This window comes from Camelus bactrianus, chromosome 6, assembly GCF_048773025.1.
Source record: "Camelus bactrianus isolate YW-2024 breed Bactrian camel chromosome 6, ASM4877302v1, whole genome shotgun sequence".
Taxonomy (NCBI): Eukaryota; Metazoa; Chordata; class Mammalia; order Artiodactyla; family Camelidae; genus Camelus; species Camelus bactrianus.
In genome coordinates, this window is record NC_133544.1 from 5,437,108 (window position 1) to 5,455,573 (window position 18,466).

The window sequence follows — 18,466 nt, forward strand, 5'->3', positions numbered from 1 at the left end:
ATAAATTTGACAGATTACATTTTCTGATCAAAACAAAATTAAACTGTAAGTAACTAATGTCTAAAAAGTTTTTAAAACAACAATGGGAACACAGAGGGATACAATACATTTACAGGATATTTGGATAAGGATAAAGCTATTCTCCCAGGCAGAGTCATAGTTATGAAATGAATTATTTATCCAAAAAGGGAGCTAAAATGTGTATGATTTAAGCATTCAATTCAATAAATTAGGAAAAGAGGAAAAAGCAACCCCAATGAAATAAAAAAGATGAAGCCAAACTTAACTCAGTAAACAACAGAGCTGACATATAATGTAGGTCAATCTGTTTGGTTTGGTTTCGTTTTTAATGGCAGGACTGGGGACTGAACCCAGGACCTCATGTGTGCTAAGCACACACTCTTACCACTGGGCTATACCCTCCCACCAAGTGTGAGTTTGAAAAAATAAACTTAAGTAACTTGGTGACTTGATATAAGATACCAACAACATGATAAAGAGAATATAATGCAGAGAGGTAGTTTACAAAAAGAATAATGTATATAATTATAAGCATAATATATAATTATACTAATACTTTGAAAATCTCAGTGAAAATAGGCAATTATCTGGGACAATGTAAATTTCCAAATATTTTGAGGAGATATCAAAAACTTCAAAAATATTACTTATCATTGAATACATTGAACATTTTATAAAGCCCCTCTCAAAAAGAAGATCGCAGGCGAGGTAGTTTTATATGTAAGTTGTTTAGGGTATTTAAGGAACTGATTCATAGCGCTTCCAAAGCACCAGAAAGACCAAAATTTACCCAGATCATCTTGCAAAAGTTAAAATAACTTTTAACTAAAAATAAAATAACTTTTAACTAAAAATCTATCTAAGGAAAGCTCGAAATAAAAAGATTGACCAGTCTCACCTGTGAACATAGATGTGAAAATTCTAAATAAAATCTTCACAAGCCATGTTCCATAGCATGTTAATTATTCATCAAAGTCCAGTAGACTTTGTCCTGGGAATTTGAGAACGGTTTAAGGAAGATCTATTAGTATAAGGAATCGCATCAATGGGTCATGTAAGAAAAGACATATATGAGTATCTCAGCAGGTGTCTAAAAGGCATTTTACCCAAATGAACATTGCCATTCTTAAATAATATTATTTAGCACAGAATAGTTTTTACTGTGTGCTGGCTGCCTTGCTGAGGATTTGACGTGGTTTATGCTAATATGCAGAGTAGCACCTTGAGATCTCGGGTCCCCTCTCCAACGTAAGGCTGATCCCTTCACCTGTGCCTCAAATCCTATCTCCTCCCCTTTTTGGAGACCTCATATAGTCACTCAAATTACCCCTCTGCAATACGGTCACCTTGGCCCCTCCCCAGAATCTGGCTCTTTCCCTTCAATATTTAAATAAGCTCAAGATTTAAAAAACACACACAAAAAATCAAAAACAAAAACTCCCTTGATCCTGCGTGACTCTCCCACGGAGACTTCTTAAAAGGGTGGCGACATTCACCCTGTTTTCTCCTGCTCCGCCCATGGCTCCCTCCAGGCTAGTTTCTGCTCCTTTCACAGTTCTCCCAGGTGACCTGCCAGCTGCCCAGCCCACTGGCCCCTCTGCCATCATATCTACGTGCCATGATGCCAGGAGGGAGTGCTGTCCTGGGAGGGTGGACAAGACACCACATACGAGTCGGGGGAGGGTGGAGCTGAGCTCACACAGGTGCCTCCGCCAATCCAGGGGCCTCATGAAGATGGGAGCATCCCACTTCCACTGGCCCTGGGTGAGCGCTCTCCTTTGGTGGGTGGCTTTGCTCCTGGTGGCGACTCAGGAATCCAGGTCCTTCCTCCCATCCTGTTTGTCATGGAGGAAAACAGTAATCCCTCAGGTACTGATGGTTTTCTTCACTCTACGAAGCATGGAAATTTTACAGAGCACAGAACCCCTGTGAGCTATTTACTGTTAGCCCACTCTTGGAGATAATGCAACTGAACGCAGCTCAGAGGCCCTCGACAAGCAGACAAGCATCCCACAACTGAAGGCAGATGGAGCCAGGACTGGAGTGCAGGTCCTGCCCCCTGGCCGTGAAGTCCACTGCCTCTGGCGGGAGGTCACCTTTCACAGATTTACAGCCCCACCTGCCTCCATTCCTTGGCTGTGGCCAGGGGGAGCCTGCCAGCAGGTGCTTTCCTTAGACTGGAGGCTCAGAAAGTCCTCTTGGTTTCTGGAACCCTCTTCTCTCCTGCTCTGGAGTGTTTCCAGTGGGCCCGGCAGCCCCCTCCCATATGCATTCGGGGTTCTGCCAAGAGGCTTTCAAATGTTCCCCAAGAAAAGGCCAGACCCGCTCATTGGGCTCTACGGCTGGCCAGACACCACCCTCTTAGATGCTGCATAGAAATAAAACACGGAGGTGACAAGCAGCTTGGAGGAGTTGAAATGTCACCGCGACACCCTGAAATCTCCTCCGAGCATGTAACTCAGAGATGGTAAAGGTTGCCCAGAAAGCAAACTGTTAGCTAGGAACCGAGGGAGGTTCCTCCTCTGGGTTCTCGGAGCCAGCAGCTCCAGGAGAAACGCCGAGCGTGCCAGGAGCCCACCCTGCTTGCAGGCACGCTCTCCGTTCGCAAGTGCCAGCACCCTCTCCACCCCCTCGGTGCTCCGCCCCGCCCAGCCCAGCCACTGGTAGCTCCTCCGGGCTCTCCGTGCTCTCCCCTCCAGCGTCCCCCTCCTGAGTGCCCCTTGGCTCTGCTCTGCCAGGGAGGCCAACCTGCTCTGCCCATCCCGAGCCCCCTGCTTTTAGATCATGCCTTTCACTTCCACACCCTGGGGGCCTGGCGCAGAGGAGGGCCCAATTGATACTTGTCCAGTGAACAAACGACACTTACTGGAAGCCAGCATTTCAAGTGGAAGTCCCTCCTCCCTGGGCTGGCAGCCAGGAGGACGGGCCACCTGCGTCTGTCTGGGCCCGGGGGCAAGGAGCCTGGGTGTGGGAAGATGCCTGGGGGGTCTTCCCCTTGCTGGGCTTCAGTTTCCTCATTTGCACATTGATGGGAGTGGATGCCCTTAGGGTCCCCCCAGGACCAGAGCGGTCAGACTTGCCTCCTTCTGCTCCTGAGTGTGGTTGTGAAACAGCCGCACCCAGGCCTGACTTCCAGCTGTGACTTCTGCTGCTGCCCAGGCCCACCCACCCTCTGCTCCTTCTAGACCTTAGAGGGGCCCTGCAAGCGAGGACCCCTGAAGCTGGAGCTCCGTCCACTCCACAGAACATCCACCCCAGAGATGTTCCCGCGTGTGCATCTAGGTGGCAGAGAAGGTGTGTAGGTGTGTGTGGGTTTGTGTCTTTGTGTGCCATCCCATAGATTCGGTTAGAGGCAGATCAGAATCAGGAGGGGGAGGTCTGGGGGAGTGGACGTCCCCCCGAGGGGGGAGTGGACGTCCCCCCGAGGAGGGAGTGGTGTGTGTGCACGCCCACGGGTGCAGGTACACGGGATACCTGTCATGTGTGTGGCCAGTGGACGTGGCTGTGGGTGGGACAGGGTATATGTGTGAGTGTGTGTGTGTCTGTTTACATGCATTTCTTTGTACCTTTGTGCGTATATTTATTAGTGTCTGTGCATCTGTGTGTGTGTGTGTGCGCGCATGCATGTCCCACCTTGGACTTGTTCAGAAGCGAGAGGACACATCCTGGCAGGCAGGTGAAGGCCCTGGTAGGCAGACATCCTGCCGGCATCACCACTCACCTTTCCTTTTTTATCCGTTTTTAAGTATTGATCGTCACGTCTGAAGATGCTGGAACGGCAGCCGAGGTTCTCTGAGCCAAGGTGCCGTGTGAACTGTGAAAACTGTCTACCCCGTGTGGGAGGCAGAGACGGTTTCCTATTTTAATTCTCTCGGAGACTCCAAAGGTTAGCGGTTTCGGCAGATCACACGGCAAGGTCATGAGCACAAGCCCCTCACGAATGTTCTCGGCGGCTGCTGGCTGGTGGGAGAGACCCCTTTCCATTCCAGTGCATCATGCCCCGGGGAGGGACATTCACAAGGTGCTCTTCCTCCCGAGTTAGACCCTCAGAGCTGTAAGGGAGCTTAGAAACATGTAGTTGGATGTTCCCATTAACAGTGGGGAAAGGATGTTCCGTGAGCAAGTGACATATCCGAGGTCACAAAGGAACAGAAATTGAAACCCAGGTGTGGCCAGCCCCAAGGAGGGCAGAGAGCTAGCCCGGGACATGCTGGGAGCCGAGAGACAGTGAGCGGCAGACTCAGGAAGGAGAGGCAGTGGGAGCCATGGATGGTTTTTGAGCGTGAGAGGTACTTGCTCTTTGGTACATTTTTAAGGAACTTAACCTGACCTCTGTGGGGTGTAGCCCCTTGGGGCTTTGGTGGGACTTGCGCAACAGGAGTGTGGAAGAATGCAGGAAGGAAGCACTGGTGGAGGAGGGCCGGAAGGGCCTTCTGGGCAGAAGGAACAGCGGCGGGTGTGGGGGAGGCGCTAGAAGTGTGCAGGGGCGTCAGGCTTTCACGTGTGATTGGAGGGTCCCTTTCAATGGTGGAGACGGGTGGTGCAGGATGAGAAGGGCTCTGGTCTCTCTCCCGAGGACTTTTAGGAGTCACTGGAGGCTTGGGTGTGTGGCTGCCAGACCCATATTTCACAAAAACACCCTCAAAGCAGTGGGGGATGGGCTCCTTTCCAGTGGGGCTTAAGGCTAGGACAGCAAGGTGCTAGAGAAGGCAGGTGAGACTCCAATGTGGGACGCAGTGGGGTGGGGAGGTCCAAGGTGGGCCTCTACGCTTCTCCCCCACTGCTTCCTACTTCCCCCGCATCCCCACCCTCCCAAGCTGTCTTTGTACACATCAGGGGGCCGGAGAGATGGCCATCGGGAGAGGACTTAATCCCTCCCTGCGAAGTCCAGGGGTAAAACGGGGGCAGGACAATGGGCACTTCAGTCCTCCAAAAGGGTCCAGGGACAAGGAACACCCCACATGCTGAGGTCAGAGGGCACAGACGCAAGCATGTGGCAATGGGGTGAAAGGCCCTTTCCTAGGAGCTTGCAAAAAGGGCCCCTGGAAATGAGACTCAGGGTGTGAGTGGCGGAGTCTGTGAAAGGTGGCTGTTTAGATCCTACCCAACTCCTGTCTGCTGCCTTCCCTCCCCCTGCTCTGTCCCTCTCAGAGGGCCTTGAGCACGCTTGGCCTTGTCTGAGAACTCTTGGTCCTATTGACCCCACCGGGAGGTCACCTCTGCAGGCTCAGTCCTAGGCACATCCCTCCCGGGCCCCTTCCCTCACCACCTCTTGAGGAAGGCATTAGTGGCTCCATTTTGCAGATGGGAAGACTGAGGCCCAGAGAGGTGAGACACTTGCTTAAATAGCATAGCTGATAAGAGGCAGAGCAGTGACTGACACACACCTGCGTGATAAGACAGGGGGTGGGCTGTTTAGGAGCTGGGGCTCTGGAGCCAGACAGCCTGGGTTCACATCCCACCTCCCCCAGCAAGCCAACTGCTGACCTGTTTCCTTATTTCAAAGTAGGCAGTGGTTCCAGTGCACACCTGGCAGGGGTGGCCGAGTAAACATGGCCAGTGTTATAGGATGTCAGCTGCATAGACGGCTCACCCTTCTTCCTCGGAAGCAAGATGCCAGCACCTCACTGCACACACACTGATTCCCACCAAATTCCTACCAAAATCCATATTCCTTTGCCAAGGCTGCCGCGACAAAGAACTACACCCTGGATGCCTTAAACAACAGAAATGTACCATCCCCCAGTGCCTGAGGCCAGAGGTCCAAGATCAAAGTGTTGGCTGGCTGGTTCCTTCCGAAGCTGGGATGGAGGCTCTGTTCTGAGCTGTTCTCCCCACGCTTCTGGTAGTCGCTGGCCATCTTTTGTGTTCCTTGGCTTATAGGCCCATCCCTCTAACTTTTGCCTTCATCTTCACACGGCATCGTCCCTGTGTCTATGTCCACATTTCCCCTTTTATAAGGACAGTTATATTGGATTAGGGTCCACCCTCGTGACCTCATCTTAACTCGGCCCGCAAAGACCTTATTCTGTGTTAGTCTCTGCCGGTGAGCATCACGGTCTGGTGGGGGGGTTCAGACAGGTCAAAGGCAGGTGCAAGATGGGGTGATGCATGAACTAAGGGGGGGCATGGGGTTTTGAGCACGGGGTGGGGCAGGGAAGCACGGCTATCCAGTTCTGGGGCCCCTGTGGCCGCCTGCCTGGCACACAGTAGGTGCTCACTGCCTCTTTGTGGATGGATAAGTGAATGAGAACAGATTACGAGAGGGCACGAGAAGCCCCAAAGCCACCTGAAGAAGCAGGAAGGAATTTCTCGCCCCAGGCTCTAGCTCCTTGGGTGTTGAAAGATCAAATTCCTGGAATTCATCTCCTCTGTCTTTTGGGCCATCCCTTTATCAAGCACAGAGAGCCGGGGAGATGCTGGCAGCGTGTTAGGGCTTGAAGGAGAGGGTTAGCTGGGCTCCGCATGAAGCCTGGATTCCAGACGCCCCTAAGCCAGCTTGATGTATGTGTGGTCTCAGCACAGAATCTCTCCATCATCCAATTGTCCCTGTCTGAAAACTGGAGGGAGAGTCCCTTTGAAATTGATGTGGTTTTCCAGAGCCAGAGGATTGATAATTACTGTTGTGGGGACTCCCACCAACCGGCAAAAGTAAAAGCCCCCGTGTGGCCCAAAGCAGGGCAGAGGGATGTGGCATTGCTTTCTGCACTGTGAAATCTGCTGTCTTGGCAGTTTGGGCAGGGGTCCAGTGATGGGACCATAGGGTGCTTTTAAAGATCTTTTCAGTTGGTTCAGTGACCAGAAAAGGAGGTCCTCTGTCAGCCATCCCTCCAACCTGTACAATCCTGGCAAGTCACTTTCCCTCTCTTAGCCTCAGTTCCCCAATATGTACAATACAGACTAAGATAATGGGCATAGGTGATTTATTAGAATTATTCCAGTTTGAAGTTTGATGGTTCTTTAGGGCTTGAATGACTTTTATTACTATTGGGGAGGGTCTGAAGAACTTACAAGCTTTCTTATGGGGAACTTGTTACTAATCTGTCATTTGGGGAGGAGACTCAGCATCAGCAAGACAATGTTGAACTTGACAGCAGGTAGGAGGATTTGATCATCCACCTACTTGCTGCCTGTCCAGTGAGGATTCACTTTGTGTTCCATATGGTACAGGCAGAGACAGAAGAGGACTAGAAGATTCTCCATCACCGTCTACCTCTTTGCCTTCAATCCTCTGCATCTCTGCATCTCCATCCTTCATTCTTCTATCTTTCCTTCTAAGCCCAACACATATAAAATGGCACAATGTGGACTCCAGCCAATGTCAAGATCAACTAGTTCCTTTTTGAGTTAGCCAGACAGGCTTGGCCAGGGTCTGATCTTGGAAGCCCAAGCCACTCTTTCTAGTATTTCCGCTAAGTTGTCATCACAGGAAGTCAGCATTTGTGAACATTTCAAGTGTGTGGGGGGGATGCGTTCCAAGCGCATGAGCAAACCTTCGCTGTTTGTTGCACACATGAATGCGTGTTTATTCTGGGGCCGACTGAAGACTGGGTAAGTCTCTCTCTAGCCTGCTAACCTTGACACTAACCAGCTTACCTGCTATATCCGTAAACAGAGTCACGGGATTTGGGGCAGAGGGACAAACTTGAGATTGACAAGCAGGACCCTGGCGGTGAGGAAACAAGCCTGGAAGGTGAAGCAGACGGTTGAAGACTTTATAGTCACCTCGCGCGGAAGACGGGGGCAGCCCAGTCCCCCGACCCTCGGGGCACGACACTCTCACGGGTGACGAGACACAGGCCCGCAAGCGCGTTTGTAGGTTTGTCTCGTAAGCGGAAGCATCTTGCCGGCGAGGTGGCCGTGGCACTAACATTTCCGTCCCAGGCTCTTCACGCCCTGGGCTTAAGCATCTGAGCCTCATCTTTTCTTTACTCGCGTGAAGAACCCCATCCCTCGCCAGAGTATCCCCTTGCTCACTGCCGAGACTAACTCCCATTTCCCAACACGGAAGCCCTCCTCTTCCAAGCGGGAACCCCTTCCCTCTCGCGAGAATATCCCCTTAACTCTCTCACCAAGGTGGGGGGCGGGGGGGAGTCCTCATCTCTCACGAGATCGAACCCTTTTCTCTCGCGAGACTACCTCTCTCTCCAGGTGACCCTGGGGCTGCACAGACATCCTGGGAGGGGTGCCCGGGGAGCTCAGGTCTCCAGGAAGCAGGATCCAGTGCTATGGACATAGATGATATTGCTCAGTAAACGGGTTCTGATCCAAGAGCCAGCACCACGGGAACGACACACTTCGGTCCAAGGTGAGGGGAGAGAGTGCAAGAGAGTTCTATGGGGGGAGGGGGGAGGCCGAGGTGGGAAGCCACACAGGTGCCCTGCGAGCAAAGTGGGTCCCTCTGAGGTGACTTAAGCAGAGCATAGAGCAGGGCGGGGAGCCCGGCCCCATGCCTAGGCTCTCTGTTCATCTCCTAAACCTTAAGGAAGCGAGGGAATCAGAGTAAAGGAAAAACAGTGTTAGGAAGGTAAGATGAAGTTACGTAAATAGTGCACGGGACATGCTTATACTAAAACAATTGCTGATCATTTCTCTGAAATTCGCATTTAACTGGGCATGCTGCATTTTTATTTGCTAAGTCTGGCAAACTACACCTGGAGGAGATGGGGTGTTGGGGCTGTCAGCATCCTCAAGGTGCCAACTCACCAGGGGCCTTCCCAGCATCTTCTTATATTGTCTTGTATCGGGGAAGTGCCAAAATGAGGTTCAGCAAAGCCTGGTCTAAGGACCAAGTTAGCAGGTGCTCTGGTGCTGAGCCCCCATGTGGGCTCTTGGCAACAGGGATGGTTAATTTCATGTGTCAGCTTGATTGGGCCATGGGGTGCCCTGACATTTGGTTGAACATGATTCCGAGTGTTCCTGTGAGGTTGCTTGGGGGTGAGGTGAACATTTAAATCACTAGACCGAGTCAAGCAGGCTGTCCTCCCCCAAGTGGGTGGGTCTCACCTGATCAGTTGAAGGCCTGAATAGACCTAAAGGCTGATCCTCCCTCGAGTCCTCCTGCCTGACTGCCTTAGCACTGGGACATTAGCTTTTTCTTGACTTGAATTCCAACTGAAACGTTGGCTCTTCTTGGGTCTCAGCTTGCTGACTGCTGACTTGCCCACCTCCATAATCATGTAAAACAGTTCCTTATAATAAACCTGTATGTATATATATCTACATCATATATATATATACACACACACACACACATTTTATATGTATAAAATGCATACATCCTATTGGCTGTGTCGGTCTGGAGAACCCACCTGGCACAGCAGCTAAAGGGGACAGTGAGCTCGAAGCTCCTGTCCCCATCACCCCTGGACCCCTGTGGACATTACCACGTGCCTCCGTGTGTCGGCGTCCTCGCCAGCACAGGTGGCCTCCCTGCGGACAGCTGAGGCACTGGGTGGACCTGGCACAGGCTGCCACAGTAGACATTTGTCACCTGCCTGTGTGATGTCGGAGGGGCTCTTGGAGCTGCTTCAAGGAGGAGACAGGCTGACTTTTTTCATGAGGGAGACATGCTCTTTGTTTCTTTTAAGTTCTGTTGGAATGGCATAAATCTGCTTCTTAAAAGCAAGGGAAATGTCATACTCCAGGAAGGAAGACAGGGAGGAGGCATTTATTAAGTGCCTCCTGTGAGGCAGGCCTCCTCCAGGCACCATGTCACGCCGTTTTAACTCTTGTGAAGATCTCAGGAATGCAGGACCTGATCATTATGGTCCTTAATTTATGCCAGTGTATTTCTATTTTAAGTATGTAAGTAATAAACCCTGTGGACCCACCACCCAAGAATCAGAACATTGTCAATGGCTTTCTTCTACCCAGGGCCTCTGATCTCCCCTACACAAGTGATCACAGTCTTGAATCTTGTGTTGAAAATTAAAAGAGAAAATGATACAATTTTTCACATATAAGTATTAGAAACGGTATGCTATTTAGTTTTACTTTTTTTTAACTTCATAAAAGAGCACCCCTTTTAATGAGCGTCTTAGGGACCGCACGGAGTCAGGCTTGCATGCCCGTGTCCCAGATGGTCATGCAGAGTCACGGAACAGAGAGCGGGGGAGCTGGGATCTGAACCCGAGCCTTTGTGGTTGGGTCCAAGGCCGTGTTCCTTCAGTTCTGGGTAGCTGGTTCCCTGAGGGAGAGTCAGCTCCCGCGGGCAGGGCTGGGGTCTGCCTTGTTCAACACAGACTTGCCAGGTTCAACACAGCCCTGGTGTGTGCAGGGCTATTAGGAAATACTTGTTGAGAAAACAAACGACACCCTTCTCTGAAGGTCTGTCCGGAGAAAGGGCATCGTGGTGACATCCTTAGGAACACAGAGGATGGGAGGTGGTTGCATTGTGCTCACAGGAGCTCATGTTGATTTTCCCAGTTTATCTTTTTTCCCCTAGTAAAGGAGAACAAGTGTTTCCCATTCCATGAAATCAGGGGCACAGAATAGAGCTTAGGAGTCAGGCAGTGTTTCCATGGTTCTGTTCTACCTGCTGTGGCAGGAAGTGAAGCCCCAAGAAGGTTCCTGCAAGTTTCCAGGAGTCCCCCTGAATGCCTGCCACTCTCCTTCTCTCTGACTCTGCCCCGCTCCCCCACTGCCTCCTGTGGCTGCCAGAGCCTGGGCCACCTATGTTGCTGGACCCCGGAGGCTGACTGTCCCTCCAACATCCCACAGGTGTGGCCAAGGGTCTGCACCTCCTGGGTGCAGCTGTAGGTTCCCAGGGTGAGAGTGAGAGGTACCCACTGTCCTGTGCTCAGGCTAACTTCCCTGGGACCCGAGGTCACCTTTCCTCAGGGTAAGTTCCTTCCCAGGGGGCTTCTCTGTCCTTCAGGCAAATGGAGCCCTGGCAGCCAGTCCCCAAATCCTCCAGACTGATAACAACAACAGCAGTAATAATAATATCTAGCATTTAGTCTCTGTATGAAGCACGTTATGTGCATTACTTCATTTCCTCCTATTATTCCCATTTTACAGATGATGACCCTGGAGCTCAGAGATGTTAGGGTCACACAGCTAATACATGAGGAGCTTGGACTCAAATTACGGTCTGGCCAAGCCTGTGTTGTGTCAGTCTTGGAGCGGGGATGGCACACAGCTGAGCTGGACAAATTGGGGCCCCCATTCGTAGCCAGTATCTCCCCGGCAGGGCCACTGTATTTCTGGGTCACCATAAAACCTGCCTTGTCCCCAGTGCCCAGTCACGACATCTGAGGAACCAGAGTGGGCAACTCTGATAATGAGGCACTAGGCCCGTGAACCTGCCAGGCAAACACTCTGATTTCGAAGTTCCCATTGTCTAAACCCAATCTGTACATGTTCCTTTTCATGTTCCTGTTTGCTTCTGTAAGTGTGGGATCTTAAAAGCCAGCTACCCATGAATCTTGGAACTGCAGGAAAAGGACAGGAATTGGAACTTGGTAGAAACATTGTCTTAAAAGAGCATGACGGCAAAATGCAGGGGAGGGTGTGGGGAAAGATGGTGTGTGTGTTCACACAGGATCTCTTGTGTACATGTGACCACAGAACACCACGTGTGTCCTCGAGAACATGCCTGGATAGCCACTTGCACATGCGGCCATGCAGATGTGCATATTTGTGAATAGGAAGGTTCCTGTGTGTGTCCTGGGACACACAGGTCGTCAGCCCTCCCCCTCCCTAGGCTGAAAACCCAGTGGGTAAATGAGATGCTGACTAAGGACCCTTTGAGGGGCAGTTCTCTCTTGCTTTCCCTTCTGACTCTTCTGAGGATGGTGCAAGCATCGTAGTTTCTGGACTGAGCATGGGTTTTGGAGTCAGATTGCCTGGGTTCTGAATTCAGACTCTGCCACTGTTACCAGGTACTACGGTCAGAATGTTTGTGCCCCCACCCCCGACCCAGATTCAGGTTGAAGGTCTAACCCCCATTTGTGCCTATCTTTGGAGATGGGGCCTCTAAGGAAGTAATTAAGGTTAAATGAGGTTGGAAGGGTGGGGCCCTTATCCGACAGGATTAGCATCCTTATAAGAAGAGATACCAGAGATCTCCCATGTGCCCCGAAGAAAGGCCACGGGAGCAGGGAGCAAGATGGCAGCCTACAAGCCAAGAGAAGAGGCCTCAGAATGAAAGCGGCCCTGCCCACACCATGATCTCGGACTCACAGCCTCCAGAACTGTGAGATGAAAGGTTCTTTGTTTAAGCCCCTGGTGGTGGGAGTCAGACTGTGGCAGCCTGAGCAGACTGAGAGGCCAGGACAGCTTCTCCTCAGTGCTAGTGTGTGTTTTCTCGTGGTTTACTATCTCGGAGATGCATTCTTTCCAGGGGTTTGCGTCAACCAGAAGCTGTGGCCCCCGCTCGCTAACGCTGAGGGCCTGGCCCCAGCCTCCTTCCCCACATGCCGGCCTCCCTGGTTGCCTCCAGCCCTTTGATATCAGCCAGAGGCCAAGACAGACTGGGCACATGTGCTCTGGAGTCTCCCTCACCCAGGGCTGGGCCTGGGCTGGCTGAGCCTGCCTGCTGCCCTGGGGCGGGCCGTCCGGGCTTCCACATGCCTGAACCAAACATGGAGCCTGACTTGCGGCTGTGTCTGCTGGCCGTGGCCCACACCGCTCCAGGAGCAGTGCCCAAATTCACAGGAAGAGGCCCAGAGTGGGGACAGGCCTGTGAGCAGCTAGACTTGCTGAAGTCCCTACAGATGGCCTGGGACAGGGATTTAAGGAGCTCATGACCAAATGGGACTGCCTTCAAAGAGGACGGGTGGAGGAGGAAGAGGCCTTGCTTTCTAAGCTGTCCTTTATGAAATACATACCGTGGGCCAGGTACCCGGCAAGCAGTCCCGGGTGTTCCTCCTCGAGTCCTCACTGCCCTCTGCCCATTTCATCCCCATTGCACAGACGAGGAAAGCCAGCAGACCAAGAAGATGGGGGACTAAGGTCGCAAAGAACCACCTTGCCTGAGTTAGAATTCAGGCTTCTTTTATACTAGAAGGAAAGGGAGTCAAGTCAAACACTTCCTGGTTCTGGTCACCTTCCGGAGGGGATGTGTTAATTTCTTCCTGCAGTCATTCACAGGTGGGCCTGGTCAGGGTGTTTCCTGTGAGCTAAACAAAGGTATTTTAACTAAATGCTCATTACCTGGGAGGCAGAGTTCCCAGAGATGGGCCATTATGTGTAATTTAAGCTTATAGGCAGCATCCCGCTAGTGATGAACTTGTAGTAAAAGCAATAGAATGCAAAGATTAAAGTAAAAGAAGCAGATCCAGCATGGAGTCCGATTTGTTCTTTGTTACACTTGGGCTTGATGCTAGGTTGAGAGGCCAGAGGGGAGAGCCATCCCTGAGGCTGGGCAACAGGAGAGCTTCTTGGAGGAGGAGACACCAGAGTAGGGAAGGAGGGGAAAGGGCGGTCCAGGCAGGCTGGTTAGAGTTGGGGCACAGGAATGGGTGAATGGCAGGTGTGCGCAGGGGGACAGAAGCAGCACGTGGAAGGGATGGGGACGGGCACATGGGCTCATTTGAGCTTCTGTGGCCCCAGCTGGATCGGGACTGCTGCCCCCACTCTGCAGATGAGAACACTGAGGCCCAACCTGACAGGCCACCCTCAAATCTCATCCTCTCATTTGTGCCCTGCTCTCTTCCCTCCAACAGGGTAGTTTTTTGGCTCAGGGGCCAGGATCAGAGCTGCAGCAGGTGGGAGACTCATGGGGGTACAGACACAGCATGACCCTCAGGATGAGGTTGGGAGCCAAGAGTCAGGGGCTAGTCCCTGGGGAGCAGAGGGGCTGGGACACCAGCCAGCAAAGCCAGGGCTGGCAGTCCCCTCAGAGGGGGCTGGCCTCCCAGGGCAAGGCCAGGTCAGGGGCTCTTGGCTCCGGCCAGCTGGACCCTTCCCAGACCTTTAGCCAATGCTTTCCTCTCCCCCTGAGATCAGAGGAAGGAAGCGGGGGTTGCCTGGGAGGGAGGGCCACCTGGGGAAGGGGAGCCCCCTTCACAGAGTCCCCAGGATCCAAACGCAGTTGGGCAGGAGGATGCTTCCTGGAGTCTTGGAAGGAACAGAGAAACACGGAGTCCTGGGGTCGCTGCCAAACCCAAAGTTCGCTCCCCAGGCGAATGTCGCAGGAGGGGAGGAGAGCGCGACATATGGAAAACCCAGCATCTTCCACGTTGCCGGGAGAGGCAGCCGCCCCTCCACAGCCTGCTTTTCCCATTTCCTTTCTGTTTCCTCCAGTGCCTTCCAGGGACAGTGACTGGGGTCCCTATCACCTGGCTCTGTGTGGCCTACAGTAGTGGGCACCCACGTCACATCGGCCCCTGCCCTCAGGGAGTCACAGCATGTGGCGAGAGACACAGAGATGACAGGTGATAGAGGACAATGGAGGCACAGGGGAAAGGCACTAACTCTGCCTGGAGAGATCAAGGAGGGCTTCCAGGAGGAAGTGGCAGTGGAAGTAAGCTGGAATTAGGCCAGAGTAGGAGGGGTGATGGAAGAGTGTTTCCACCTAAGTAAGTATTTGAGATGTTGAAACACAAAGAAATGGAGGTTCAGAGGTTTTAGAGGAGTTTTGCCAAAGATCACCAAGGAGGCCATAAGTGGGTGAGGCCAAGATTTGAACCTAGACAACCAACCAGAATCCAAGGGCTCTGTCCAGGCACATGGAGTTAACTTGGTACCTGAAATGGCTTCCCCAGTAACTAGGATAGGGTGATGGGGAGGCTGCTGGCAGAGAAGTGTGGTTTGCTCACACTGGGACGTGAACTGAGAAGGGGTCCTGGGACTGACTGAGGAAGGAGACACCTCTGTTCTCAGGGGCTGGGCTGGGGGAGAGGGGAGGAGGGGGATGGGAGGAGGGAGGGAGAGAACTGGGGTTCCAGACGCTACACTCAGCGGGCCTGTGAAGCCGTCGGACCCTTCTTCCCCGAGGCTCTCAGTGTGCCTGGGGAATGGGGCGTGTGTGAGCGTGTGTGCGCATGTGCATGCCGGCGCGCTCAGTAACCCGGTGGGGAGTGAGCGGATGCATGAAAGGCCGAGGTCCAGCAGACCAGCTTTCATGGCGCCCAGGGTGTGTCTGAGGGTGTAGATGCTCCCTGGGCAGCCAGCTGTGTGCCGGCTCCTGGTGGCCGTTTTGTGCTCCGCAACCCACGGATCATGCGTGAGAGGGCGGCCGACGCCTGTGGTTTGGTGGCGGTGCCACGTGGCTGCAGCATCCACAAGGGCTGAGCAGGCGCCCTCGGCTGTCTGACCTCGGGTCCTCTGGCCTGTCTGCCGAGCAGCAGGGGCAGGAGCAGGACGGGAACACCTGAGGAGGCAGGGGTCTCAGGATCACCGTGGGAGGGGCCTGGGAAGCAGGAGGCCTCCCGGCTCTGGGCTGGGGGGTGTGGGGCAAGGGTGGGGGTGTACTTGGGACGTGACCAGGGTGATGACCTCTTGTTGAGCCCTGATAGGTGAAGCGGGACGCTCCCTGGGGTGGGGTGCCATCTGGCGTGTCTGGCCAGGGCAAGTTGTCCTCCCTCTTGGACGCACTCCCAGGGGCACTGGTGACTGGTCAGGGCCCCGCCGGCTGGGGACAGTCCGTAGAAGAAAGGGAAGCCGGGGTCACATGGGTGGGCGGAGGTGAGAGCCCAGCCCAGGCTTGGCCCAGGGCGTCTTCTCACCTGCTCCGCAAAGGCCCTGCCTGGCCGCCAGCCTGCGTGGGCCGCAGCGGGCCCAGGCTTTGACTCCGGAAGGTCACCCTCTGCGGCCCCTGGCCCCTAGCACTGGGAGAGGGGGTTCTCCCCTGCCAGGGCTCAAGTGACACCTTCACAGGCCACACCCTGAAGCTGCCTGGTGGAGGGGGTGGTTCTGGGCCACTGAGAAGCCAGACCTCTCTGGGACTGACCATTTGTGGTCCATCTGTCCCCAGTCCATCCCTCCCAGCTGATGGGGTGAGTCCCTTTTGAGCCCTTCCTTGAGACTTCTACCCACCTCCATGCCCTGGCACCACCCACCTGCTCTCTGCACAGGGTGCATGGTCCACTGGATCTCCAGGCCTGCCTACCTCCCTCTAACCAGGGCCACCAGGGTACCAGGATGAGGGTTTACCAGCTAAAGTGGCGCCCCCTTGTGGCAAGAGGACTAACACAGTCGACAGTGCCCTCTGCCCACCCCTCTGCCCACCGTGGACATTATAGGGTTTCTTTTCTTTTCTCTTTTTTTCTTTACTTTCACAAACAAATTCCTTCTTTCTTTATTTCATTGAAGTGTAGTTGATTTATAAAGTTCGTTTTCAGGTGTACAGCAAAGCAACTCAGTTACTCATCTACATACCTATGTAGATTTCCTTTTCAGATTCTCTTCCATTAGATGTTACTACAAGAAACTGAATGTGGTTCCCTGAGCTGTGCTTATATGACTCCTGATGAGCTTTAATGGGTATGTGGGCGGGGTTTCACCCTAATTCCAGTTTTGTTCCCTCACTGAGATGTCGTTCACGTCATTAGTCACCTCACGCTGCAGCACATCCCTAGAAACTGAGCTTCTGCAAAGTGCAACTCCCATGTATGTTGTTTTGATCTTTTGTTTTAAAAAATCACAGCCCCCCCAAATTATCTATACTTAAAAAACTAGGATAACTTCCAAGGAGGTCCTCTCACCCCGTGTCAGGCTTTATTCACAGAACTGGGGTATCGAAATAAACAGAGCAGGTCTGCGCCCTCAGAGGGCGTGTGGCCCATCAGGGACACAGACATTCACAGACACCCCATTTCCAAAGCCTTCTAGACACTGATCCCTTAATCCTCAGCCAAAGGCAATCATAGAGGTGTTACGAGCCCCGGTTTATAAGTGAGGTGACTGAGGTTCAGGGTCCCAAAGTGAGGAGAGGCCCCGCGGCTGTCATGAGACTATAATGAGATACCGTGTAGAGCAGGACTTCGCGGTATCTGGCATACAGTTGGTGTGCGTTCGATGTTTAAAAGTTGGAGACAAGGGCAGAGCTTCTCCATTCCCCAAGTCTTAGCACTTTCTAGCTTGAACGCTTCTTGCCCCTGCGGGGCACTCTCCGGCTATGCACTGTACCCTGGTCACAAGACAGTGTGTCGCGTAGGTCAGTCTGTTGTGCTTGTGCGCTGGCAGCCCTGGAATAAAGCCTGTTACTCTGGTGCCGCAGCATCAAGGCAGGACGGGGGACGCGATGACGCGTCTGAAGGAGGGGATGGAACGCAGAGAGGAAGGAGTCAGCGCAGGGTGGGGGGCAGGCGGAGGGGCCCCATCACCGTGTTATTTCCAGCTTTACTAGTCGGGATAACTTCCGCTTAGGTTTTTCAAACCCTGCTCTATAAACCTGGGGACCTGGCCTTATGTGGCTGTAACAGGTTTACTGACTAGTTCCTGCTGGGCTTGGCTTTCCCCACTCTCTGGCCCCGTCTGGACCATGTCCCATCGCCCCTGCCCTCTTTTAACCCCTTGGTCCCTTGGGCAAATCCAAGGCAGCTGAGAACTCCGGTCTCATTCCCAGTGCTGGTTCCCCTCGCACTTGATGGGACACTTGATGTCCCCTGGGTGGCCAGCCCCGTCCAGTTGCTGGCTGGCATGCCTGACAGGGCTCTGTTCACCTTGTCCAGCCTGCAGCCTGGCCCCAGGCGGCAGGTTACCCCGCAGCCTGTGCTGCCGGCCAGCGCCCCATCTCTGCCCGGTGGCTGTCTTCGGTGAGGAGGCAGCAGAGCTCAGACCATCACCTTGCTGCGTTCACCTGGCCTTTGGGAGACTTGCACACTCCCCGCCAAACAGTACTCCTCTGCTTCCTCTCTCTGCCCCTGGTGATCAGTTTTCATTCTCTTTGGGCCCACAGAGGCCCAGCTGGGGCAGGGCATCCAATCTACTGTCCCCAAAGGTGACCAAGCAGGAGAAGGACGCTCTGGTGGGCAGGTGGCGGAGGCAGGAGTCATCTCCTGTTGTTGCCTGGGGTGATGGTCAGAGGCCACCTGACTGCTGCCAGCCTCCCGGCCCCTGAGGGTCCTCATCCAGCAAGGTCCTGTGGGCAGCAGAATCCCATGCAGGAAGGGAAAGTAACTCCGGGACGTTTTATAGAGGTTTAATCCAGGGGAGCTGGGTTAGTGGAACCCGCAGGATGTTGCTGCACATGGGGCCAGCGGTGGGGGAAGCTGGGAGCCCAGCTGGAGGTGGGGGCACCTGACAAGAGCAGCTGTCATGCGGGGACAAGGCTAAGAAAGGCGCAAAATAGCCCGGCTTCTCTCTTGGCCCACCTTCCCACCCCAAGTCAGGGCTTCCTATTGGCTGGACCCAACAGGGTGTCAGGGCACAGGGCACAGGATAGGACAGAAGAGGGCAGAGAATGGATTGCAGGATGAGTGGGTGGTGGCCTCTGGAGGGTGTCAGCAGAGTCAGTTTCCTGACCTCTGGTGGCTCTGGGCGTGGCTGCCAGTGC

General features: G+C 53.4%; 1 protein-coding gene across 8 annotated transcripts in view; it reads left to right on the forward strand.

Annotated features, from left to right (window-relative positions):
* Window positions 1–7,269: 7,269 nt before the first annotated feature.
* Window positions 7,270–18,466, forward strand: part of LOC123612446 (uncharacterized) — a 41,901-nt gene continuing 30,704 nt past the window's right edge. For 7 of the 8 annotated variants that reach the window (XR_012507394.1, XR_012507395.1, XR_006719701.2 and 4 more), the window contains exon 1: window positions 7,270–8,329. Coding sequence is in view for 2 of the 8 variants with exons in the window: in XM_045505783.2 (XP_045361739.1) it covers window positions 8,260–8,329 (70 nt within the window). In the remaining 6 variants the exon portion in view is untranslated. The remainder of the gene's footprint in view (window positions 8,330–18,466) is intronic. The other variant, XM_074365058.1, reaches the window with a different exon arrangement.